At 53.1% G+C, this 19,806-nt stretch overlaps 1 protein-coding gene across 1 annotated transcript in view; it reads left to right on the top strand.

Annotated features, from left to right (window-relative positions):
• The first annotated feature begins 748 nt into the window (after positions 1-748).
• The window catches only part of MN1 (MN1 proto-oncogene, transcriptional regulator), a 35,781-nt gene continuing 16,723 nt past the window's right edge, over positions 749-19,806 (top strand). Inside the window, exon 1 of the mRNA XM_068161733.1 lies at positions 749-4,467. Coding sequence (XP_068017834.1) covers positions 1,017-4,467 — 3,451 coding nt within the window. The 5' untranslated portion in view covers positions 749-1,016. The remainder of the gene's footprint in view (positions 4,468-19,806) is intronic.

Genomic DNA, 19,806 nt, shown 5'->3' with positions numbered 1-19,806 from the left:
TTCGGGGTGGCAGTAATTTTTGGGTTTGTTTTTTTAAACTATCGACACGTGCGACCCTGAAGCACCTGAAGCGCCTGATCCCCGCCGGCGGTTTAACCTGACGGACGTTCTTCTCTCCGGGCAGCCCCGGCTCTGACAACTCCGCTCCCGCTAAACCGGGACGCAGCGGGACTCCGGGCAGGACTGACGGGGCGCGGAACGGGGTCCGGGAGCCCGGGGGTACAGCGAGGTCGCCGAACCGCTGATTTTCCCAGCCGGCGCCTCTCGGGCGGGTTTCGCCCCGGGCAGTTCGGGGTTGCCAGGAGTGCGGGATTGGCCGTGCCCGGCTTGCAGCACGACCCCCGCTCCCGCCGCTCGGTTACTACGCCGGTGCCCCACCCCACCAATACCCCGGAGCTCCGTGCAGCTTCCCGGCTGCCCGCACTCCGTGTGCCGCTGGGGCAGCGGCGCGGTCGGCCCCGGCGAGCGGCCCAAGGCGAGCGGCGCGGGGCGGGCGGGGCGCGGGGCCGGGCGGCGCGGCGGAGCCACCTTAACGGCGAGCCCCGCCCCGGGCCGCGCCGCGCTCATTGGCGCAGCCCCGATGGCTGAAATTCATCGCTGAAATGCAAAACTTGTTGCTGCTCCGCCAGCGCCGGCTGAGAGCGAGGGAGCGCGCCGGGGAGCGCGGCGCAGCCCTCCCAGCGCCCGCACGCAGCGCCGGCTCCGCCACCCCGGCCCCGCCGCCGCTGCCGGAGCCCTGCGAGACGCGGGCAGCGCACGGCGGGCCGGCGATGTGGCGCGCAGCTCCCGGTCGCCGGAGCCTATGAGCGGCGGCGCGCCGCCCCGTCGGCTCTCGGGCAGCAGCGAGCGGCGGAGCCGCCGGGTGAGCGCGGGCAGGCGGCCGGTGCCGGCGGCGCGGCAGCGGCGCGGCAGGATGTGAGCGGGGCGGCGGAGCGGAGCGGTGGGGAACGGAGCGGGACGGCGGAGCGACGCGGCGGGGAGCGGAGCGGCCATGCCCTTCTGAGGAGCCGCGCAGGATGTTCGGGCTGGAGCAGTTTGAGCCGCATAGCAGCGGCCGAAGCGGCGGGCAGGCGGAGCGGGGCTTCGGCCAGCCCGGACTGAGCATGAGCGCGCACTTCAAGGCGCCGGCCTTCCCCGGCGGAGGCCCGGCGGCCCCGGCCGTGGACCCGGCCCTAGGGGCTCTGGGCGAACCGCCCCTGCTGGGCATGAACATGAGCATGGCCGGGGACGCGTACGGCTTCCCGGGCCGTGGACCGGCAGAGCTGCACGGCGGTGGCGGCGGCGGCGGGATGCAGCCTCCGGTGCACGGCTTCTTCGGCGGGCAGCAGCCGCACGGCGGCCACGGCGGCGCCCACCACCCCCACCAGCACCCCCCGCACTTCGGGGGCAACTTTGGGCCCGACCCCGGCGCCTCCTGCGTGCACGGCGGCCGGCTGCTGGGGTACAGCGGCGCGCTGGGCGGGCAGACGGCGTTCGCCGACGGCTACGAGCACATGGCCGAGAGCCAGGGCGGTGGCGAGGGCTTCGGGCAGCAGCGCCCCGGGAACCTGCCTGACTTCCAGCACCACAGCGCCGGTGCTTCCAGCCACGCCGTTCCGGCGCCCTGCCTGCCCCTCGACCAGTCCCCGAACCGCGCCGCCTCCTTCCACGGGCTGCCGGCGTCCGGGTCCTCCGAGCCCCACGGCCTGGAGCAGCGGCGGCTGCCCGCGCAGGGCAGCGTGGACTCGCTGGAATACAATTACCCCGGCGACGGCCCCGCCGGTCACTTCGAGCTGCCTGTCTTCTCGCCGTCGGAGCCCGAGGGGCAGCTGCCACACTACGGCAGCGGACGGCAGGTGCCGGCGGGCGGCAGTTTCGCGGGGGCACCCGCCCTGCCCCGGGCGCCGGGCATGGCCGTGGCCAAGGCGCACCCACCACAGCAGCACGGTGTCTTCTTCGAGCGCTTCGGGGGAGCGCGGAAGATGTCCACCAGCCTGGAGTCGGGGGCCAGCGGCCGGCACCCGCTGATGCAGCAGCAGCAACCGCCACCGCCGCAAGCACCACAGCAGCCGCCGGGCTTGCTGGCCAGACAGAACTCCTGCCCGCCAGCCATTCCTAGGCAACAGCAAACAGAAGCCAACGCTCCCAACCCCAACCTGCAGGACAATGGGCCCATAATGCAGAACCAGCATGCACAGTTTGAATACCCTATTCACAGACTGGAGAACAGGAATATGCATCCCTACACCGACCCCGTGTTTAATATGCAGCACCCTCCTCCGCAACAGCCACCAAATCAAAGACTGCAGCACTTCGATGCCCCCTACGTGAGCGTCGCCAAGAGGCCGCGGTTTGACTTCCCCGGCAACCCTGGCGTCGAGCGCTGCGCCTCCTGGGGCAGCGGCATGCACGGCCCGGCCATGGAGAGCCACCTCTCCCCGACGGCCTACCCCGGCCTGCCGGGCGAGTTCACCCCGCCGGCACCCGAGGCCTTTGGGGGGCCGCTGCCACACGGCGGCCCCGAGCACCCGGCGCTGGCGCAGCGCCAGAACGCTGCCCTGGTGATGAAGCAGATGGCCTCGCGCAGCCAGCAGCGCCTGCGGCCGCCCAGCCTGCAGCAGCTGGGACACCACGGCGAGGTGGGCCCGCCCGGCGGCCTCCCGCCGCCCGCTTTTGAGCGAGAGGCTGGCGGGGGCCGTGGCTTCGACCCGCCGGCACCGCACCTTGCCCCTGACAGCGCCTGGTTTGCGGGGCCTCCGCCGCCCGGGGAGCTGCTGCCGCGGCGCATGGCGGCCCCGGGGCTGCCGGCCGAGGCGGCCCCCCACGAGCTGGGCCTGCAGCCGGGTGGTGCGGCCGTGCTCTTCCGGCCGGGCGCCGGTGGGCTGGGGCTGCAGGAGCCGCTGCGGATGGCGGGCGAGGGCCCGGCGCAGGCCTTGCCCTCGCCCGGCGTCCACCCACCCTTTGCCCCTGCCATGGGTGGTCTCTCGCAGTTGCAGTCACCGGGCGGCGGCGTGGCACTGCCCAGTGCCCCCTCCGAGCGCCGTGGCCCTGCTGACTTTGCTGCCCAGCCCAGCTTCTCCTTTGCAGCAGCGTCACGGCAGCCAGCGGCCCACGGGGCTGCCCCAGCCCTCAGCGCCTCGCCGGGTGCCTACCCACCACCCCCACCTGAGTTCCCCCCACCGCCCCCGCCACGGCCTGCTGCCAGCAAGCTAGGTGCCCTCTCACTGGGCTCCTTCAGTAAGCCGGCCAGCAAAGACAACGTCTTTGGGCAGAGCTGCTTGGCTGCCCTCTCCACTGCCTGCCAGAACATGATTGCCAGCCTGGGTGCCCCCAACCTCAATGTCACCTTCAACAAGAAGAGCCCAGCTGAGGCCAAACGCAAGCTCAGCCAAGCCGATCCTGACCCACCGCCGCCTGCCGCCCCGGACTACTTCCCAGCAGGGCCACCAGCAGGTGGGGGTGGCACGGGCAAGGCGGCGGGCACTGCCCCACTGTTGCCCGCTGAGAGCAGCCTCTCGCCCGGCTATGCCCTGGAGCCGGCGGCCGGCGGCGAGGGGAAGGCGGGTGGAGGGCGGGGGCGGGGCCGCCGGAAACGGGACAGTGGGCACGTCAGCCCTGGCACCTTCTTTGAGAAGTTCTCAGCCACAGAGGGTGGCGGGGCCGGTGTCAGCCCGGGGCAGCCGGCAGTGCCGGCGGCGGCAGGGGGCCCACCGGGGGCCACGGGTGCAGAGCGCGGTGGGGGCACCCCCCATGACAAGCCCCTCACCTCGCCCTCCTGGGGCAAGGGTGGTGAGCTGCTGCTGGGGGAGCAGCCCGACCTGATGTCCTCCCTGGACAGTGGCATCCAGAGTGTGACCAAGTCGGATGGCAGCTCCCCCCACGTGGACTTTCCTGACGAGGTCAGCACCAGCTACGGCAACGAGGACGAGGTGTCCTCCAGCTCCGACAATGCCACCTCCAAGCCCACCCGCAGCCCACTGCTGGGCGGCTCGCCCAAGCTGCCCCGTGGAGAGCACGCACTTCTCAACGGACAGAAGCCCCTGGCCCTCGGCCTCCTCAGTACATCTACCTCGACCCCCGACAGCTATGGGCTCAGCACCACGGCAGGCACCCATCCTGGCACGCCGAGCATGGAGCAGGTGCGGACCCCCACGAGCACCTCAGCCCAGGACGAGATCCACCCCCTGGAGATCCTGCAGGCGCAGATCCAGCTCCAGCGGCAGCAGTTCAGCATCTCGGAAGACCAGCCCTTGGGGCTGAAGAGCAAGAAGGGGGAGTGCACGGGGCAGAACGGGGACAGTGACCTGGGCAGCTGCTGCTCAGAGGGCGTCAAGGGCGCCATGAGCACCATCGACTTGGACTCCCTGATGGCGGAGCACAACTCCACCTGGTACCTGCCCAGCGAGAAGGCCCTGATGGAGGGGCAGGAGGAGGACAAGCCCATGGCACCCTGGGAGAAGCCCAAGCCCCCGAACCCCAGCAAAGAAGGTATTGGTCATTCTGCGCGGGTGCTGGCCTATGCCAGGGGGACAGTGGGCTACTTGGAGAAGGGGAGGTGACAGGGTTGTGGCCCCAGAACACTGAGCACATACCACATCTGTTCCACCTCTGATGGGGACCTTAGTGGGTGCTGGAAGTCCTCCCATGCCAGGCTAGGGCTGTGGGATGCCACTATGCTCTGCTGGGGTGGTCAGCAGTGGGGACACAGTGCCTGCTGTCTGGCCAGCCCTGGGTGATAGCTGTTCCTGTGCTGGTCTCTGCCACCAGTCCCATCCTCATTGTCCCGCCTAGGGAGTGGCCCCAGCCCTGGGCTTTTGGGAATGCTGAGCAGAGGGGCTCCCAGTGGAGCCCCCCTGGGTGTAGATTGCTGAGGAGGGGCCTCCTGCAGAGCCCCGCGTAGACTGAGCCCTCCAGCCATTTTCCCTAAACTGTTAAGAGAGATTTTCCTAAGCCCTGAAAGCACATTTGTGTTGGTCACAGTGAGGCTGTCCCCCAGTTCCAGGTATTTCCCTGCCTGCACTCTGAGCATGCCAGCAGCATGATACTCAACTAAAAGGCTCTTAATGTTGTGGGTTGTTTTTTTTTCCCCTCTAATAGAAAGGCAATTTAAATTAAGGCTCTGGGTCTGCTGGTATAAAACTTGCTTCGTTGACAGATGTTTAATTTCGACATTAGTTGTCATTTTTGATCCTTCCCCATGTCCAGAGGGCATCGTAATTCCCCCAGCTCAGGGAGAAAAAAAAAATCTTTTAATGGAAAGCCCTCTCTTAGAAAAGCTGTTTAAGATAAAGATGATTATAGATTCAATTGGTTTCTATTTTTTTTCCCCCCTCTTATCAAAGCTATGTTTTCCCACACTGCCTGGCTGCATGTGTGAGCGTTACAATGGACGCACGTGTGCGTACCTGCTCAGTGAGCGCACGCAGGCGATTTTTGTTGGGTGTGCTTTAGGTACAGGTGTGTCATTTGCACAGCATCAACTCGTTATTTGTGCCTGGGAAAGCTGACGTTTTCGCTCCTGCTAGCCGAGTTTGTTTCCATTACATCTGGCGGTGCACACTGACTTTTTATGTCCTCTGTGTTTAGTAATTTCACGAAGAAAGGTGTTGGGAAAATCAAAAGGGAGCTGGTTTGAAACGGGTCAGTTTCCTAACCCCAGTTCTGGTTGGCTTTCCAGCTTTGGCTTTCTGAAGCGTGAATCCTAGCCCCCACGGTTTGTCTCTTTGTTCATGGTTAATGCCTGGCGCAGGAGACTCTCATTTCAGGCGGGAGTGTTTAGCATGCACAGCAGACTCTAGGAAGCCCATCAGCATTCTCCATGCTTCACCCAGGCAAGGACATAAATTGGTTTGTTTGGGGCCCTTCTTTTCCATTTTTAAATGGAGTTGCACACAGCATCCTTCCTGGCCCCTTCTCCTTTATTGTTTCTTGTACACAACATCTAGATCTGACTGGATCAATAGCTAGTTAGCACAAATCACAGTTCCTGTCACTTCTACCTTGGCAGACTCGAACACATCTATACGTTCTCTCACAACGCACACACACACACACGTCCACACGCTGTGCTGTACATAGAAATGGATTTGAATGAGTAACTTATTTCATAGATCTTAATTTCCATGGATTAAAAAAAAGAAATAATACTTAAAAATCCTGAGCAGTGATTTAATCCTGAACAGCACATCTATTAAAAGTGTAATTTGGCTTAAAGGGATGTATATTTTTGTGTGCCTGTGTCACATGGAGCGGTGCTCTCTTTTGACGTCTTTAACGCACTCCTACGTTCACTTTGATCACCGCTATTCTTAGTAACAGGCAGTGAAATAAAGAATTGCTTTCTGGTCGCGATAACCGCTGTGGTGCTGCTCAAACAGTTCATCACTTGGAAGGAAAACCATTTAATCAGTGCTCCTATATAAGGAGATGTTTCAGTATTTTCAGAGGCTTAACGTAAAATAGCGAACCAGCCGTAGCCGCGACGCGCTCGTTCCGCTGCACACTTCAGTCACTTGAAAGGTTTGAATGGGTTGGTTCTTGGGATGAGGAAATTGATAGAGACCAGCAGAGAATTTGCTTTAGCTGTTGTTGGAAGTGATAAAGATACAATAGGTGAGGCAGAGCAGGCTGTTCTCCTCAGCCAGAGGAAATCATTTAACTTTCCAATGCCACATCCCCGAGTGTTTGAAACTGTGGTTAAGGAAGGGCTTTATTTACCCAGTGTCTGAGGTTTTAAACCTTGCTGGTTGTTGGGGATTTGCACCGCGGTGTTTGTTGCAGCAGCTCCCCGGTGAGCGCGGGCAGGGTGATGTGCAGGCTTCGGGCAGCGCTGTTGTGATTGCCAGCAGCAACTCAGCGCGCTGCTGCTGTGCCGGGGAGCATTCCCCGTTTCCTGGTGCGTACAGTGTTGCTTTGATGAGTCCTTAGACCCAAGTTCCCTCACCACACAGAGGCATTGCTGGTGGGCCCCTCATGACACCTACCCTGACAGGAGGGGAAGTGTTGGGTGATTTATCCTTCTCATGGCACGGGATCCACGCCTCCCTCTCAGTGGGCTCCGGGCAGGGGTGGCGGGTGTTGGAGACAGGTCCCCCTTGGTGGGGCGTGGGATGTGGTGGCCTCTCCCCGCTGCTCTCCTGCGGTACAGGGCTGGGACTGAAGCTCTGGCTTCCCTGCTGGCCGAGGAGGTGCAGCTTTGGGATGGGCAGGCACCCCGAGACACAGCAAAACCAGGAACTTTTCAAATGCTCCGTTAGCGCCTGCATCACGGGGGGAAGCAACTTGTTTGAATTGCTGAATGGCTGCTCAGATTCCCTGTAGCTCACCTCTCTTTTCTCACAACGGCATTAAGTGATTTGGTATCTCCAGCAGAGCAGTCCGTGTGAGCTGGCAGCTTTAAAGGCAGATGGGAGCAGGGATGTTATTTCGGGTGCTGCGGGTGTAACACGTACACACCTACACCTACAGTGGCTGCCTGCGGCAGTTCCGTGCCTGTGCGCTCACATTTTGTCTGTGAATTGAACATCTTTCATGCTGGCTGGATGTGGCTCTTCCCTGAAATGCCATTTTCTGTAAGGAGTTTTTTCTGGTACATCATTTCTTGTACTGGCATGTTTTCTGAGAAGTGGCTGATAGTTTGGGGTTTTTTCCCCCCCCAAAATGCTTTCTAGAATTTAGTATTTTCCACGGCTGTGCAGCTGGAGCTGGGAGTGAGGTATTGTAATAGAGAGTCTGGAGAGGTTGTGTTGACTTCCAGCACCACAGCTCTAGCTAACAAAGAATAACCAGATCAAATTCACTTAAGAGCCCGAGGCAAGTTTAACGGGCTTTCCTTTCCCTGGTTTGGCTGAACCAGAACAATTTCCCCTTCAGTGAAATGTTGATTAGTATTCTCTAGAAACCCAGTAATTAAGTGCTGGTGGGCTTTTGCTTTTAGTTTTTAATTGAAATTCTGAAGGTCCCGTACTGCAGATGTGAGGTGAAGATGGCAGTGTGTAACCTAGAACAAGGCAGGGTCTTAGGGGGGAAAAAGGGACAATACTCAGCGGCTCAGTGGCCGCGGATCTGCCGGAGCCGCTGGACACGTGCAGGGCAGCACCGGTACTCCTCATCTCCCAGTTTTTGTTCGTATTCTGTTGTAACATCAACCCCATCGCTGAGCATGCCAGCTGGCCAGCGCTGCTGCCCGACCAGTGGGCAACCTCTGCACGTCGCCACTAAAGGCATTAACAAAGGTCAGATGTGGTCCAGATGTGGCCGGGAGCCTTTGTTTTCTTTCTCTTCCCGGGGTGTTCTGCTGCCTGCTTTCATTTTAAATACAGCAGAATTCTTTGGAGAGGCTTTACCCAGGGACCCGTTTTGTTCACTGGGAGCGAGCTTGTCAGAGCTTCTATGAGGTGTTTCAGTCCCTTAACTGTCCCTGAGAGTGCTTTGTGCTGGGGGGTGGTGGTGGTGATTGTGCTTATGGGGGGGAGTGTGTGTGTGTGTGCTGGGGAGGGGGGTTATGCTGTTGGAGTTCACTGACGGAGCTCAGAGCGCTTTGCAGCCGTGGGGCTGTGATTCCCTGCGCTGCTTTGTTTGCTTCAAAGGGCTGCTCAAACTTACCCAAGGAATTTTAGCGGTTAGTGGGGTTGGGGGTGGGGGGAAAGGCTTTTGCCTTTGCCAAGAAGTTGAGCGATACCCCTCAAGATACGAAGCACACATCGTTAATAAATGATCCGGCTCAACACGCAGCTTTTGGAGGAGAGAACACTCGCGTTGCATGTTGCAGGAGAGAGTTCAGGATGCCTTAGGTTTGGGTTTAAATGATCTTTTAAACTCTTCTGACCTGTTAAAGAGAAAAAAACCAGTAATGGAGAGGTTGCCCCTGCTTGGCTTGGCTTCGTGTGAGTGACAGCAGCACTCTATTGTTTACTCTGACTCCCTATAATTTTTAATATTTTCTGCTTGAAAATGGTCCTGTTTAGAAATGTTTTCCTTTGTTTGATAAACATTCAGCAGCAGCGTGTTTGCAGACCTTCACGGCAAATAGTGGGGAAGGCAAGGGGCAGGGCTTTCAGTACTGTTTGCTGTTGCTGCCGTAGCACGCTGAGATATTTAATGCAGAAAGTGAGTGAATTTGCTGGCATTTCAGTACCCACCAGAGCCACTTTGGTTGCCTGTCCGGTCATTTTTGGTGTTTAGATTCACCTGCTCTGCTCATTGTAGTGGACAGTCCAGCTGTGTTTGGATCAGTGCAGATCACAGATTTGCTTTGCCTCTTTCTTGCTGTTTTGGGCTTGGTGGTTTTTTGTTGTACACCCAGGTCTGTGGCTTTCTAATGGCAGGTTCAGCTGTGAGGTTAGTTTGAACCGGGCTGTTCGGTGCACGCCGAGTGAGGGGAGGGCATGAGATGGGCTTTGGGGGATATATTTCTTGAAATTGGTGTGTGAATGTGCTTTAGATCTTTCCATACCGTGTAAAAGGAAATGAGTTAGACTTAGTATTTATATATGAGCTTAGATGACAGCACAGATTTATTCTGAGCTGCGATGTGTTACACCATGTCTGCTCTTAATTTTTAACAGGCAATACCTGTTTTTTTTACCAGCAAGTAGTGGAATGCTTGGTCATAAAACTGCAAGGAGATTTTTTTTTCCCCTTTGCTAGAGCAACATTATTAATCAGCAGTGCCTACAGATACAGCTCGTTGTGACTTGTCCAGAGCAAAGGACAAGGCATTAAACAGAAGTTTTAACCTAATAGTATTTGAACTGCTTTTATTTGTAACAGCTGACTCTCAGCTTCTGCCGTGCTCTGAACCAGAGAGAGGGCTGGGTACAGCGAAATGTCTTTATGTGGCCACATAAAATTTTAGTACCAGACAAATTGCTGTACATTTTTCGTCTGTGGTTTCTCCTGTGTTTCTATTAAATGCGAGCGTGAGTCGAGGATCCACAGCCAGCGCAAAGCCAGCCCTGAAAGGAATCTTCAGGTGGCTGAACACAATTTACTGCAATATCATAAACAGTTTAATTGCATAATTGCTAGAGTACACTGCGGGTATTGAAAGGGACCAGGCCAACTGTGCTTAGTGGGGTCCTTAATGTCTCGGTCTGGAGCACTGTGTGTGCAGATGGTGTGGAGAATGGGCGTTGGGCTGGGGGTACCGGGCTGTCCGTCATCACCGGTACCGGCCTGTCCATCAGTACCGGCCTGGCTTGTCCACCGCGGCCGCTGCTCCAGCCCACAGCCCGCTTTCTGTCCAGCTGTCCTGGGTTTTCTGCTGGAAAATCTAAGACCCTGAAAAGAACAAAGTCAGCCCCTCCAAATCCACTCTCATGGAGAGCAAGACATTTTCAAGATAGAAGTGGTGTTGTTTTAAGTACAGAATTCTTCTCCTCTCACTTATTTGAGGGTGTTTTTAAAAGTGCTGCTGTCGATGAGGGACGTTTGGACCCTGGCTTGTATGCTTCCTCAGCACTGCTTCTGGGGCAAGGGATGCAGGGCAAGGAACCCTGTGGAAATTAAGGAGGTGAAGCTATGGAATCTTCCAGGAAATGAAAGTCCACCCCTGACTTTCTTGATCTTTAAATCTGAATTTTTGCTGTTCTGTAGATGGAACTGTTTGCACGTGGTGGTGACACGATTGGCTTATGTAAAAGTCCTGATGTTGTTCGTAGTTAGCTGCTTTTCCCATGCAAAACACCTGTCCTGGAGTAGTTAAAGCATTACAAATTATCAATGTCTTGTTTTTTAATGCAAAGATGTATTTTTAAAAAATTATTTCCCCCCTCCCCCCTCCCAATTTAAATATATTTTATGGATTATGTGCCAGTGTTCCAAAGTCAAGTACCTTTTAAATTCAAAGCTGAGAATTGAACAGCTGGAGGTCTAATCCATTAATTTTTACAAGCTGACTTTCTTAATACTTCAAAGAGAACATCTGAGATGATATTGCTTTGCTACTCCCCTCATCAGCAACCCCTCCCCTCATCAGCACCCCTTCTCCTTGTCTCCCCCAACGCCCTCTCTAAGTCTTCACGTCCTGCTCCTCTCCTGGCAAACGACAAAGGCGGACGTATGTGGGGATGCGTTACCATAGTTAATGCAATAAGTTGTAAGACTTGACGATCTAGGGGTGCACTCTCACTGCAAATTATTCCCTTTTTCATCTGTATACTGAGGCGAAACAAAAAAGGTGTAGTTCCTGCTTTTCTAGTTGTCTCCTCTCTGTGGTTGGGCTATTCTTTGTAACGGAACAAGCGTTACCCTAAGAGTGCTGGTGCTCAGCAGCTGGGTGTGCTGGGCTTGTGCCCTTTTGGGGCACCTGATTCAAACTCAGAGTCCATCCTTTTCCCATAGGAGGGGGCTGAACCATCCTGGACAGGTTTAAATAAGGGTTTGCTCAAGTTTTGCCTTGCTCTCTTAGGCAACCACTGTTCTATCACACCTCGCGATTTCCCTCCCCGGGATGCTTGTACGTACCAGTCGCGGGGAGCTCCTGAGCACCAATTGTTCCTCTTCTACATGCTTAGCTTCTGCTGGGAGCCTCTAGTTGTGCAGTTTTATGTCTGTTTGTTTTCAATTTTAGGAAATCTCTTTGTGCCTGTTTAGTATTTGAACATAAAAACGCCGCACATGACACTGCACCCTCTAAATTTTTATTAGCTTTTAAGATTTGCCTGAAGAGGCCTCTTTTTTTTTTCCCTTTTTTTTTGGTTTGGTAAGCTGAAATCTGGTTACATTTAAGTGCTGCTTTGATGGATTTTCTTTTACATTACAGTAAATACAGTTTAGGGTTTAAGCACAACCCCGTGGGTGATCTCTGAAGGGGCTGCGCTCGCTCTGCTCCGCGTGGTGTGAGCCAGTGTGGCGGCTGTGCCCCAGTGGCCCTCAAATTCTGCCTAGTTGTTTTTAATTCCCCCTCAACCCTGTTTGGAGCATTGAAAAAGCGAGATGAGGAAGCTGAGTCGGTTGCTTTATTCCCCCCACCACCCTCCTTTTAATTCTCTTCTCTGACCTTCCGTTCTGACCCGGACCTTTAGGACTTGATACTTTCGATCGCAGAGAAGCTGTAATCGGTCAGTAGTTAGGAGACAGCTTTTTCTCTTCTTTGGTGGTGAAATAGATGTTTTTCAGAGTTAAGCCTGCATTTAATTAATTTTGTGAATTAGTATTCACAAAATATTAGGAAGCATTTGTATTGCTAATAGAAAGATCATCCCGAGGCTGAGGAAGCGCGGTTAATTGAAAAAGCAGCCATTTGTAAAGTGGAGGAAATCTTAAAACATTTCATACCCTAATTAAGAATATACTCCTGATTTAAAAGTGAGAATATTCATTTGCTGTGCGCAGCAAATAGACTAAAAAGCCCTGGAAACAGTCACATCCTTCCTTCCTCCTGTTAATCCTCTCCCAAAATGCAGTTTAAGAAGAAAGGCATGAGGGTTTTTTTTTTTTTCCTTTTTCCCTCTTTTTTTTTTCCCCAAATGTAGCCTGAAACCATTTTACTAGAAAGATGTAAATTGATCTATTAGCATAGGAAATGAAGGCTGGGCTGGGGGTTATTATCTGGTCAAAATTTTTAGGATCTCTTTCCTAGAAAAATCTTTCGCTAATTTGGTTTTGGTTTGGGGTTGGTTGTTTTGGTTTTTTTTTGGTGGTGGGGTGGGTATCGTCTTCCTCTCTAAGGATGTTGGAAGCCTTTTGGTCGTGGGTAAGAGAAGCCCTGGGATGCAGAGGATACTGTAGCTGAAGGATGTCTCCGAGCCGCAGATGTGAATGCATTGCAAACGGGGCGAGGTCCCTGGGGAGCGGGACTGAGCCTTCCTTCCTCTGTCCATGGCTGGAAGTGATGCTCTGCTCATCTGTCAGATGGAGACGGGTGGAGAGGCAGCGTCTGCCTGAGCGTTGCTGTCTCCTGGCTAGATGGCACATTCGGTCAAACCATTGCCATTGCATGGGCGGACACTTGGGTCTGTCTTTGGCTTGGATGTCGGTGGAGCCTGTAGTCAAGCCCCACTCTATTAGTATTTGTATCATGTAAGATCATATTTATTGCACCACAAATTGACAGGGTGCTGTAGAAACCTGGGACACATTCCCACTGCTGAAGATTTGCAGCCCAGAGGAGAAAACCCAGACGACGTTTGGCCACGCGGGTGCCAGTTAGCCAGGGACCGGTGAGCCTCCATCAGAGGCTCCGCTGGCATCCATGTGGCTGAACAACCGTGGTGCTGCCAGGGCTTTGGCAGAGAATGCTGGTGGGGTACACAGTGGTGTCCCCAGGAATTAATCTGGGCACTTAGGTGTCCCATGAAGGCTGGCACGCCAGGGCTGAACAGTACCGGGATAAAGCTGTGCTGATTACTTATTCCTCCGTCGCATTTGGTGGGGTCCTGGTACAGCATTTCTACTTTACTGGAGAAACAACAAAATAGGCCCCCTGGTTATGGCACTTCTGGTCTGGTGTGTGAGTGCATTTCTAAAGGTGTTTCTCAGTCTGAGCAAGAGGAAAAGAAACTCATGTGGAAGAGGTTTGATGTGAGGTGGGTTTGCTGTTAGCTCTTCCAGATACTTGGGGTTGAAGAGTCTCCATGAGTAGGCTTCTTTCTTCTCCTTTCCTCACCTCTGCTCTGGGCTCAGGGAGAGGTGAGTGTGGTCCTGCCTATCCAGGCCTTGACCCCAAGGATCGAGCTCTTGGGTTGATCAGTTGATCACAGCTCTCTGATGTGACCTAACCTTGATGTTCCTGATGTAATACTGCTAGAAACAGGGTTCCTGTTAGACGTAGGAGGCAGACAGATAACTTTTTGCATCTAACATTGAAGGCATTTTTGACCTTACTCATTTTCTAGTTTTTATTAATGGTAAATATTAAGTTGAAAAACTTTCTTCTTTTTATTTAACTCCTCTTCTGAAGAGCAGCCCAGATCTCAGCCCAAATACAGCTCCCAAAGCAGGAAAATCATAACTACACCTGTTTGTAGGCTACCAAAAAGAAGATTAAATCCCCTAATAATTGTAACGAAAATTACCACAGTCTGAGTCAGTAGTTCTGAAATGCTTTAAAAACAGCGTTATCATTCAGAGTGCAAAGCAGCTGGTATTTTATGATGGAACAGATTTTATTGTTGCTGGATATAGGGTCAAACACTTGCAACACATACTTGATTTAAACAAACCAAAGCCAACAAGTGCTTTTTTTTTTTTATATAAAGATAAAATTGGTCTGATTTCCCTCCCCTCCCCCCCCCCCCCCCCCCCCAATGCTTCAGTTCCCTTCTCTACCTCTAAATATAGGCACATGCTGTTCTTTTTATGCCGGGAGAAACAGCTACAGCATCCCAGCTCCCTGTGCTCCGTCCTTCTACAGGCAGAGGAATAAATAGGGCTGTCTGAAATATAATTAAAACCTCACAGCAGCTATTTGGAGATAGGCAGATCACTACAAAAAGAGAGAACCAGCAAAACATTCCTTCATTCTGCTTCCTTGTTGTCATTTGCCATCAGAGGGAAGTTTCATGCCATCCTCTGTCAACTGGCCGTGGCTGCCTGCGAGTGCGTATGAGTCGTGCTGGGGACGGAGGTGCTGTGGCTGGAGGTGCTGCGGGGAGCTCAGGGCTGGCCCTGGTTATTTGGTTTATCTTCTAAATTCTGTGCATGGACACTGGTGTCACACAGTATATGACACAGCCATTTGTCCTGTAGAGAAGTCAAGCTAGCATGCTGTGTCCTGATCTTCCTGCTTCAGCTGAGGTCACCATGGGACCTGCAGGAATGGGGGTGCCGGTGGCAGCCGCAGGGTTCTGAGGTCTCCAGGGAGGGAGGCTGCCGTGCTCCGGCTCTGCCTGAGCTCCCTGAGGCTGGGCTGGGCTGACAAATGCTGCTGTGGAAATGGGGGTTTAACAGAGCCATCAAGTGTTACTCCAGTTAATTACCCAAACCCTCGTGTGTTTTGTGTAGCTTTTTCTCGAGTGGTTTATCTCAACGCTGCTGAAATATTTCAGTTACAGAACAGAACAGATGAAAAATCTTCTTCCTTGAATCAGACAAGTGGGAGCTTGGGGAGCTGGAGCTGCACTTGAGAGAGAGTGATACAATTAGGGTTCCGTGTCTGTTAAGTGTAATGAAGGTTTGGGTGCTAGCCTTTACATTTGGAAAGAGCTTACACAAGGAGTAGATCCCTCTAATTACTGCTTTGCGGTGAGGAGTGTGGCTAGGGAGAGGGAATAGAAAGGATTTCGTTGTCCAGTTGTATTTCTACGACTGCCGCACTTTCGAACGTCTGTTTTGAAAGATAAAATCCCGTGCCATACTAATTTTTTTGGAAGTAAGCAAATAAAGGCAAGCAAAGGAGGCAAAAAAAAAATAACAGAGGTGAGGAATGTCAAGTGAACAACGCTTAGAAAACATTCAGCTTTACCTCCTTTTGTCAGCCCTGCTCCAGTGTTTGGAGAAGCGGTTGAGTTGTTTGTGAAATGCGAGGCCGGTGCACTGTGTGTGTTGTGGTTATTGGGGTTTGGGGGTTTTGATGATGAAACTGAGAATTTTTAAAACTTGGGATTTTGTGTGTGCTTTTATTTGTGCTGGATTAAGCAGGGCTTGTAAAACCTGGTTCAGACCTGAGCCTGCTTTTTTTTTGCTTTTCCATGACTCGGTTCCTGTTGCCTAGTGGCAATGTATCAGAGTGTCAATTGTTTGAGATGATTGTTTGGATTATGCTCGGTTTGAATGGTCTGAAACTGTTTGTAGTGAGAAAGGAGCATTTGTTTATGATGATAAAAATAGTTTTTCAGGGCCTACACTTTTGTTCATTGTATGTAATAGTGACTGTGATAGCTGAGAATGTCGCTGTGCCGTTTCTCAAAGGGATAGCGTGGCACCATTTTGCTCTTTGTACGCGTTTGGGACTGCTCGACGTGAGGAGGAGCTGTTGGTGCTTCACACATGGAAGAAGAGTGGGAAGACCAAACCTCCTCTTGTCCCTTTGAGGGAAAAAAAAACCCCACACTCTCAAAAATTTGGATAGCAGCTTTAAAATGGAGCATTTTTATCCTTTCCTTTCTCACCCCCTTTTCAGATGTACTGCACTGGCCTTTCTCCTCCTTTCCGCAGACCTTCTCTTGGAGCTGCTTTAAGGGGTTCTGTTTGAAGTGTTCCTGAAGGTTGCCTTCTGCTGCGGTCTGGCCCAAATAGAAACGGGAAGAGTTCCCATTACTGAGCTGTGAAAGAGTTCTGTAAATGGGTTATGCAGAAAAACCCATTTAGATAAAAATGCAATTTTCCTTTTCACATACATTGCTAAGAATTAATAGCACATTCTCCCTAAATGGGGACTTGTATCTTATATTTTCACCTTAATGAAATCCTTTCCAAAACAGGAGTGTTTCATTTAAAATCTCAGAGCAAAAATTGATCTCTCTTTATCCCTGGTGCTCCCCCCACTCCCCCTTTACTTATTCCCACTGGAGCAGCTGGTGTGGGCTCTCTGGGTACTTACGGAAAATGTGTGTGGGGTTCAAGGGTCAGTGCCACGATGTGACTCCATCCCATTGCAGGGTGTATGTCGTGGGCCACTTTTGACCTGTGTGACATCACTGCTGGGTGGGTGTGTTTTGGTGGGGTGGTCTGTGGGGTGTGTGTGCCAGCTCTGCTCTGCTACTTGGCCTGAGGTCACCGTGCAGTGGAGCCACAAATCTGTCACTTCGGCCAGAAGGGAGAAGGGCTGAGCCCATTGTGGTGGTTGCCTGCATCGCCCAGTGTGGGTTCATCGTTTCGTGCATGGTACGGAGGCGGGGACCCTAAACGTGGTGTGACTCAACAGCCACCTCCGAAGGCACACAGGTTGTTTTTTGTAACAGGTCCATTTTTGTTAGGAAGTGAATCAATGCCTTATTAAAAGAAGGAGTCCTGCTCTGTGGTGGCAGTGCCACTGCGATGGAGTTGTCTCCTGGGAAGGCCCATGCCTGGCTGATCTCAGCACATTCTGCCCCACCAGGAGCAGTGCTGCTGCCACCCTGCTGCTGAGCCCACCAGAGAGGCATGACCCATGGTGCTTTTGGCCAGTGGGATGGGAGGAGATGAGAGTTGCCTGTGCCTGAGAGTTTAGTCCTTGTGGGGCACTGTGTGGGCTGGAGGAGCACACATGGAGGTGACCAGTGACTGTGACTTCTACCTGTCTGCAGTGCTGGTGTGTCCTTGCTATCTCTGGTTGGAGCCATTCCATCTTAAGCAGGTCCTGTACAAGGTGGTTCTGGCTTTACCTCTGTGGGTGCAGGGCTCCCATGGGCGTTTCCTCTCCCTGAGGAGCTGGAGCAGCTCCGGTGGTGATGAGTGATGCTGACCCTGCCCTGGGCATTGGTATTAGGGGTACAACAGCTTTTCCAGCAAGAGTGCTCTGTTGTGAGCAGGCCCAGCACCAGCACACACCTGAACTTGAGTCCAAGCTCTGTAACGGTTTCCTTTTAATAAAAGGGGCTTCATGCAAAGGTGAGAACAGAACAGTTCTGTAGGAGTAGGGGGAACACAAAGGGTCCTGCTTTAAGCAGCTATTCACTGCTGAGTAGCAGTGGGAAATGCTTTTACTGGATAAACAGTTTGGTGTTTTTGTAGTGTTAGTAAAATGCTTCCCATGTATAAGCAACACTTGTAACGAGGGAGCGCAGACAGGAGTTGGGACAACTCCGTCTCCCTGTTCAAACTACACATCTCCTTTGGCAGCAGCACTGAGCAGCCTTGTGCTTCCTTTTTGTGATAAACTCCTCAAGGATCTCTGTGCTTGGGATATTCCTCAAAATGTGAAATACAGGGGAAATGTGAGGAGTTATTTTCTCAAAGCAGTCCTGCTGCCATGAAAGCACTGGAGCTCATCTTCCTGATGCTGCCTGAAATGGGGGATTTGGACTTCTTTCTGGAACCCAAGCTCTGGCTAGGCTGTTGTGGGTGTCCTGCACTAGGGTATTAATGGGTTTCTGTCCAGACACTGCTCCCCTGCCTGTGTTCAGAGGGTCTGCTCCTGCACACCTGCAGTCGGTGATGCTGCTGCTGCCTGTTGTCTGAGTGTGGTGCCACACATCAGAGATGGGTTTGTGCTGGTCCGTATTTGCTGGTTTGTCCGGAAAGTTGGGGAGGATCTGCCAAATAAACACTTGGAAATCACCTTACACACTTGTGTGCTGGGTGAGTTAGTGCTCAGACAAGAGGATTTCTGACCCTGCTGGTGTTCATCTCACTGCAGGGTTTGGACCAGGGCAGAGACAGCTCCTGGCCTGACAAACTGGTTCAATCTGGGATGACAGCAGTGATCCACGCAGCCTCGATTGGCAGGGACTCTGTGTGTGCTCTGGGGCGAGGATGTTCCTTGACAGGTAACCCAGCAGCCTTGTGTTTGCTGCTGTCTCCTTGGTGCCGCCAGAGGGTGGGCACACATTGGGCTTGGTGCCACCCAAGGATGGGCAGACACTGGGCCAGTCTCTGCCCGGTTGCTCTTTTCTGAGCAGTATTTTCAAGGGAATAAATGGCTTCAGTGCCTTCCCTTCCCTGCTTGGCAGGTCACTGGGAATGGATCGCAGCGTTCTGTGATTCACAGCTCACAGCATGTTCTCGGCTCCCTCGGCAAACAGCTCTGGGTTCGTACACCTTAGTGACTTTCTGTTCCTGTTGATACCTGACTTCAGAGACTTGGCACCCCTTTGTTTTCCTTCTGACTCTTACTCCAAACCAACAGTGAGCTTAATCCACGTTCTGGTTTTGAAAGGGGTATTTAGAGTCAGGGAGGCTTTGACTACTTAGAGTCGTCTTCCGATAGTCTTCCAATCAAAGAACAGAAAACTACTATGCTCCTCATTAGCTGGGTTACAGAACAGCTATTTATTCAGTCGCTAAAATTTCCCTTTTGTGATTCATTTTTTTGTGAATCACAGTCGTTCAGTGCCGATTGCAGCTCGCTACTTTTACAGCCAAATATGCAACTCCCTGGTAGCAAGTATTGAGAATGTAAATATTTCAGTGTAGTTCTTTGTCACTGGCAAGCTTTGTAATAACAGGACTGTGGCTCTGGAGGTATTGTGCAAGATGAAGTTTGGAGCAAACAAACAAACAAACAACAACCCACCCACAAAAATGATTGTTGGAAGTACCTCTGGAAGGCAAACGTTGCTGAGCAGTTATAGCCTGCTTGCCTGCTCTGAGGAGCTCAGAGTGCTCAGAGTGGGGCAGGGACCGAGGTCTTGGTGGCCACCTGCCAGGCAGGACAGGTCACCAAGCAGCACTTCTGCTCTTCAGGTGAGAAGACCTAAACCCAGGTGTCAAGGTCTAGTGCAGCCACCTTACTGCTGGGGAATTTGGAACTCTGTGTGTGAGAAAGAACACACATCACAGCTCGCTAAATCGGGGGCTGCCCTCAGACTCTTCTATGCCCTGGGACAAAAGTCCCTGTGACTGGGAGTATCTGCTGCCCAGTGTGAATGCTGAGCCATTCAGAATGCTGGTTGGTTGCACTCCCAGTAGGAATTTGTTACACCTCACTCTTTCAATTGTGAATTTTTCCTCTGCTGCTGGTGCTCAGAGCACAGGCAGGCTGTGTGCTAGGGTCTGCGTTTGAGCTCCGCTTCTTAGAGCGAAGATCTTGTTGGCCGTTGTTTCTAGCAAAAAAAAACCCCAAACCCTTCTCATCTTCAAATCACTGATGTTACAATAATTTTCTCTTTGAACATGTCAAGATTCTGTCTTTGATTATACACTGGATTGTCTCTTGTCATTGCATAATGGGTTTTCTTTTGGGGGGTAGACAGAGACATCTCTCAGTTCACTGCGGTTCGTCCCCCATCCCAATGATTCTTTGAA

Source organism: Melanerpes formicivorus, unplaced genomic scaffold (genome assembly GCF_026170545.1).
Source record: "Melanerpes formicivorus ecotype bairdi unplaced genomic scaffold, bMelFor1.0.p_v2 SCAF_60, whole genome shotgun sequence".
In the NCBI taxonomy this organism is placed as follows: Eukaryota; Metazoa; Chordata; class Aves; order Piciformes; family Picidae; genus Melanerpes; species Melanerpes formicivorus.
Note: the sequence above shows the minus strand (reverse complement) of the source record. Positions and strands in the feature narration are given on the sequence as shown.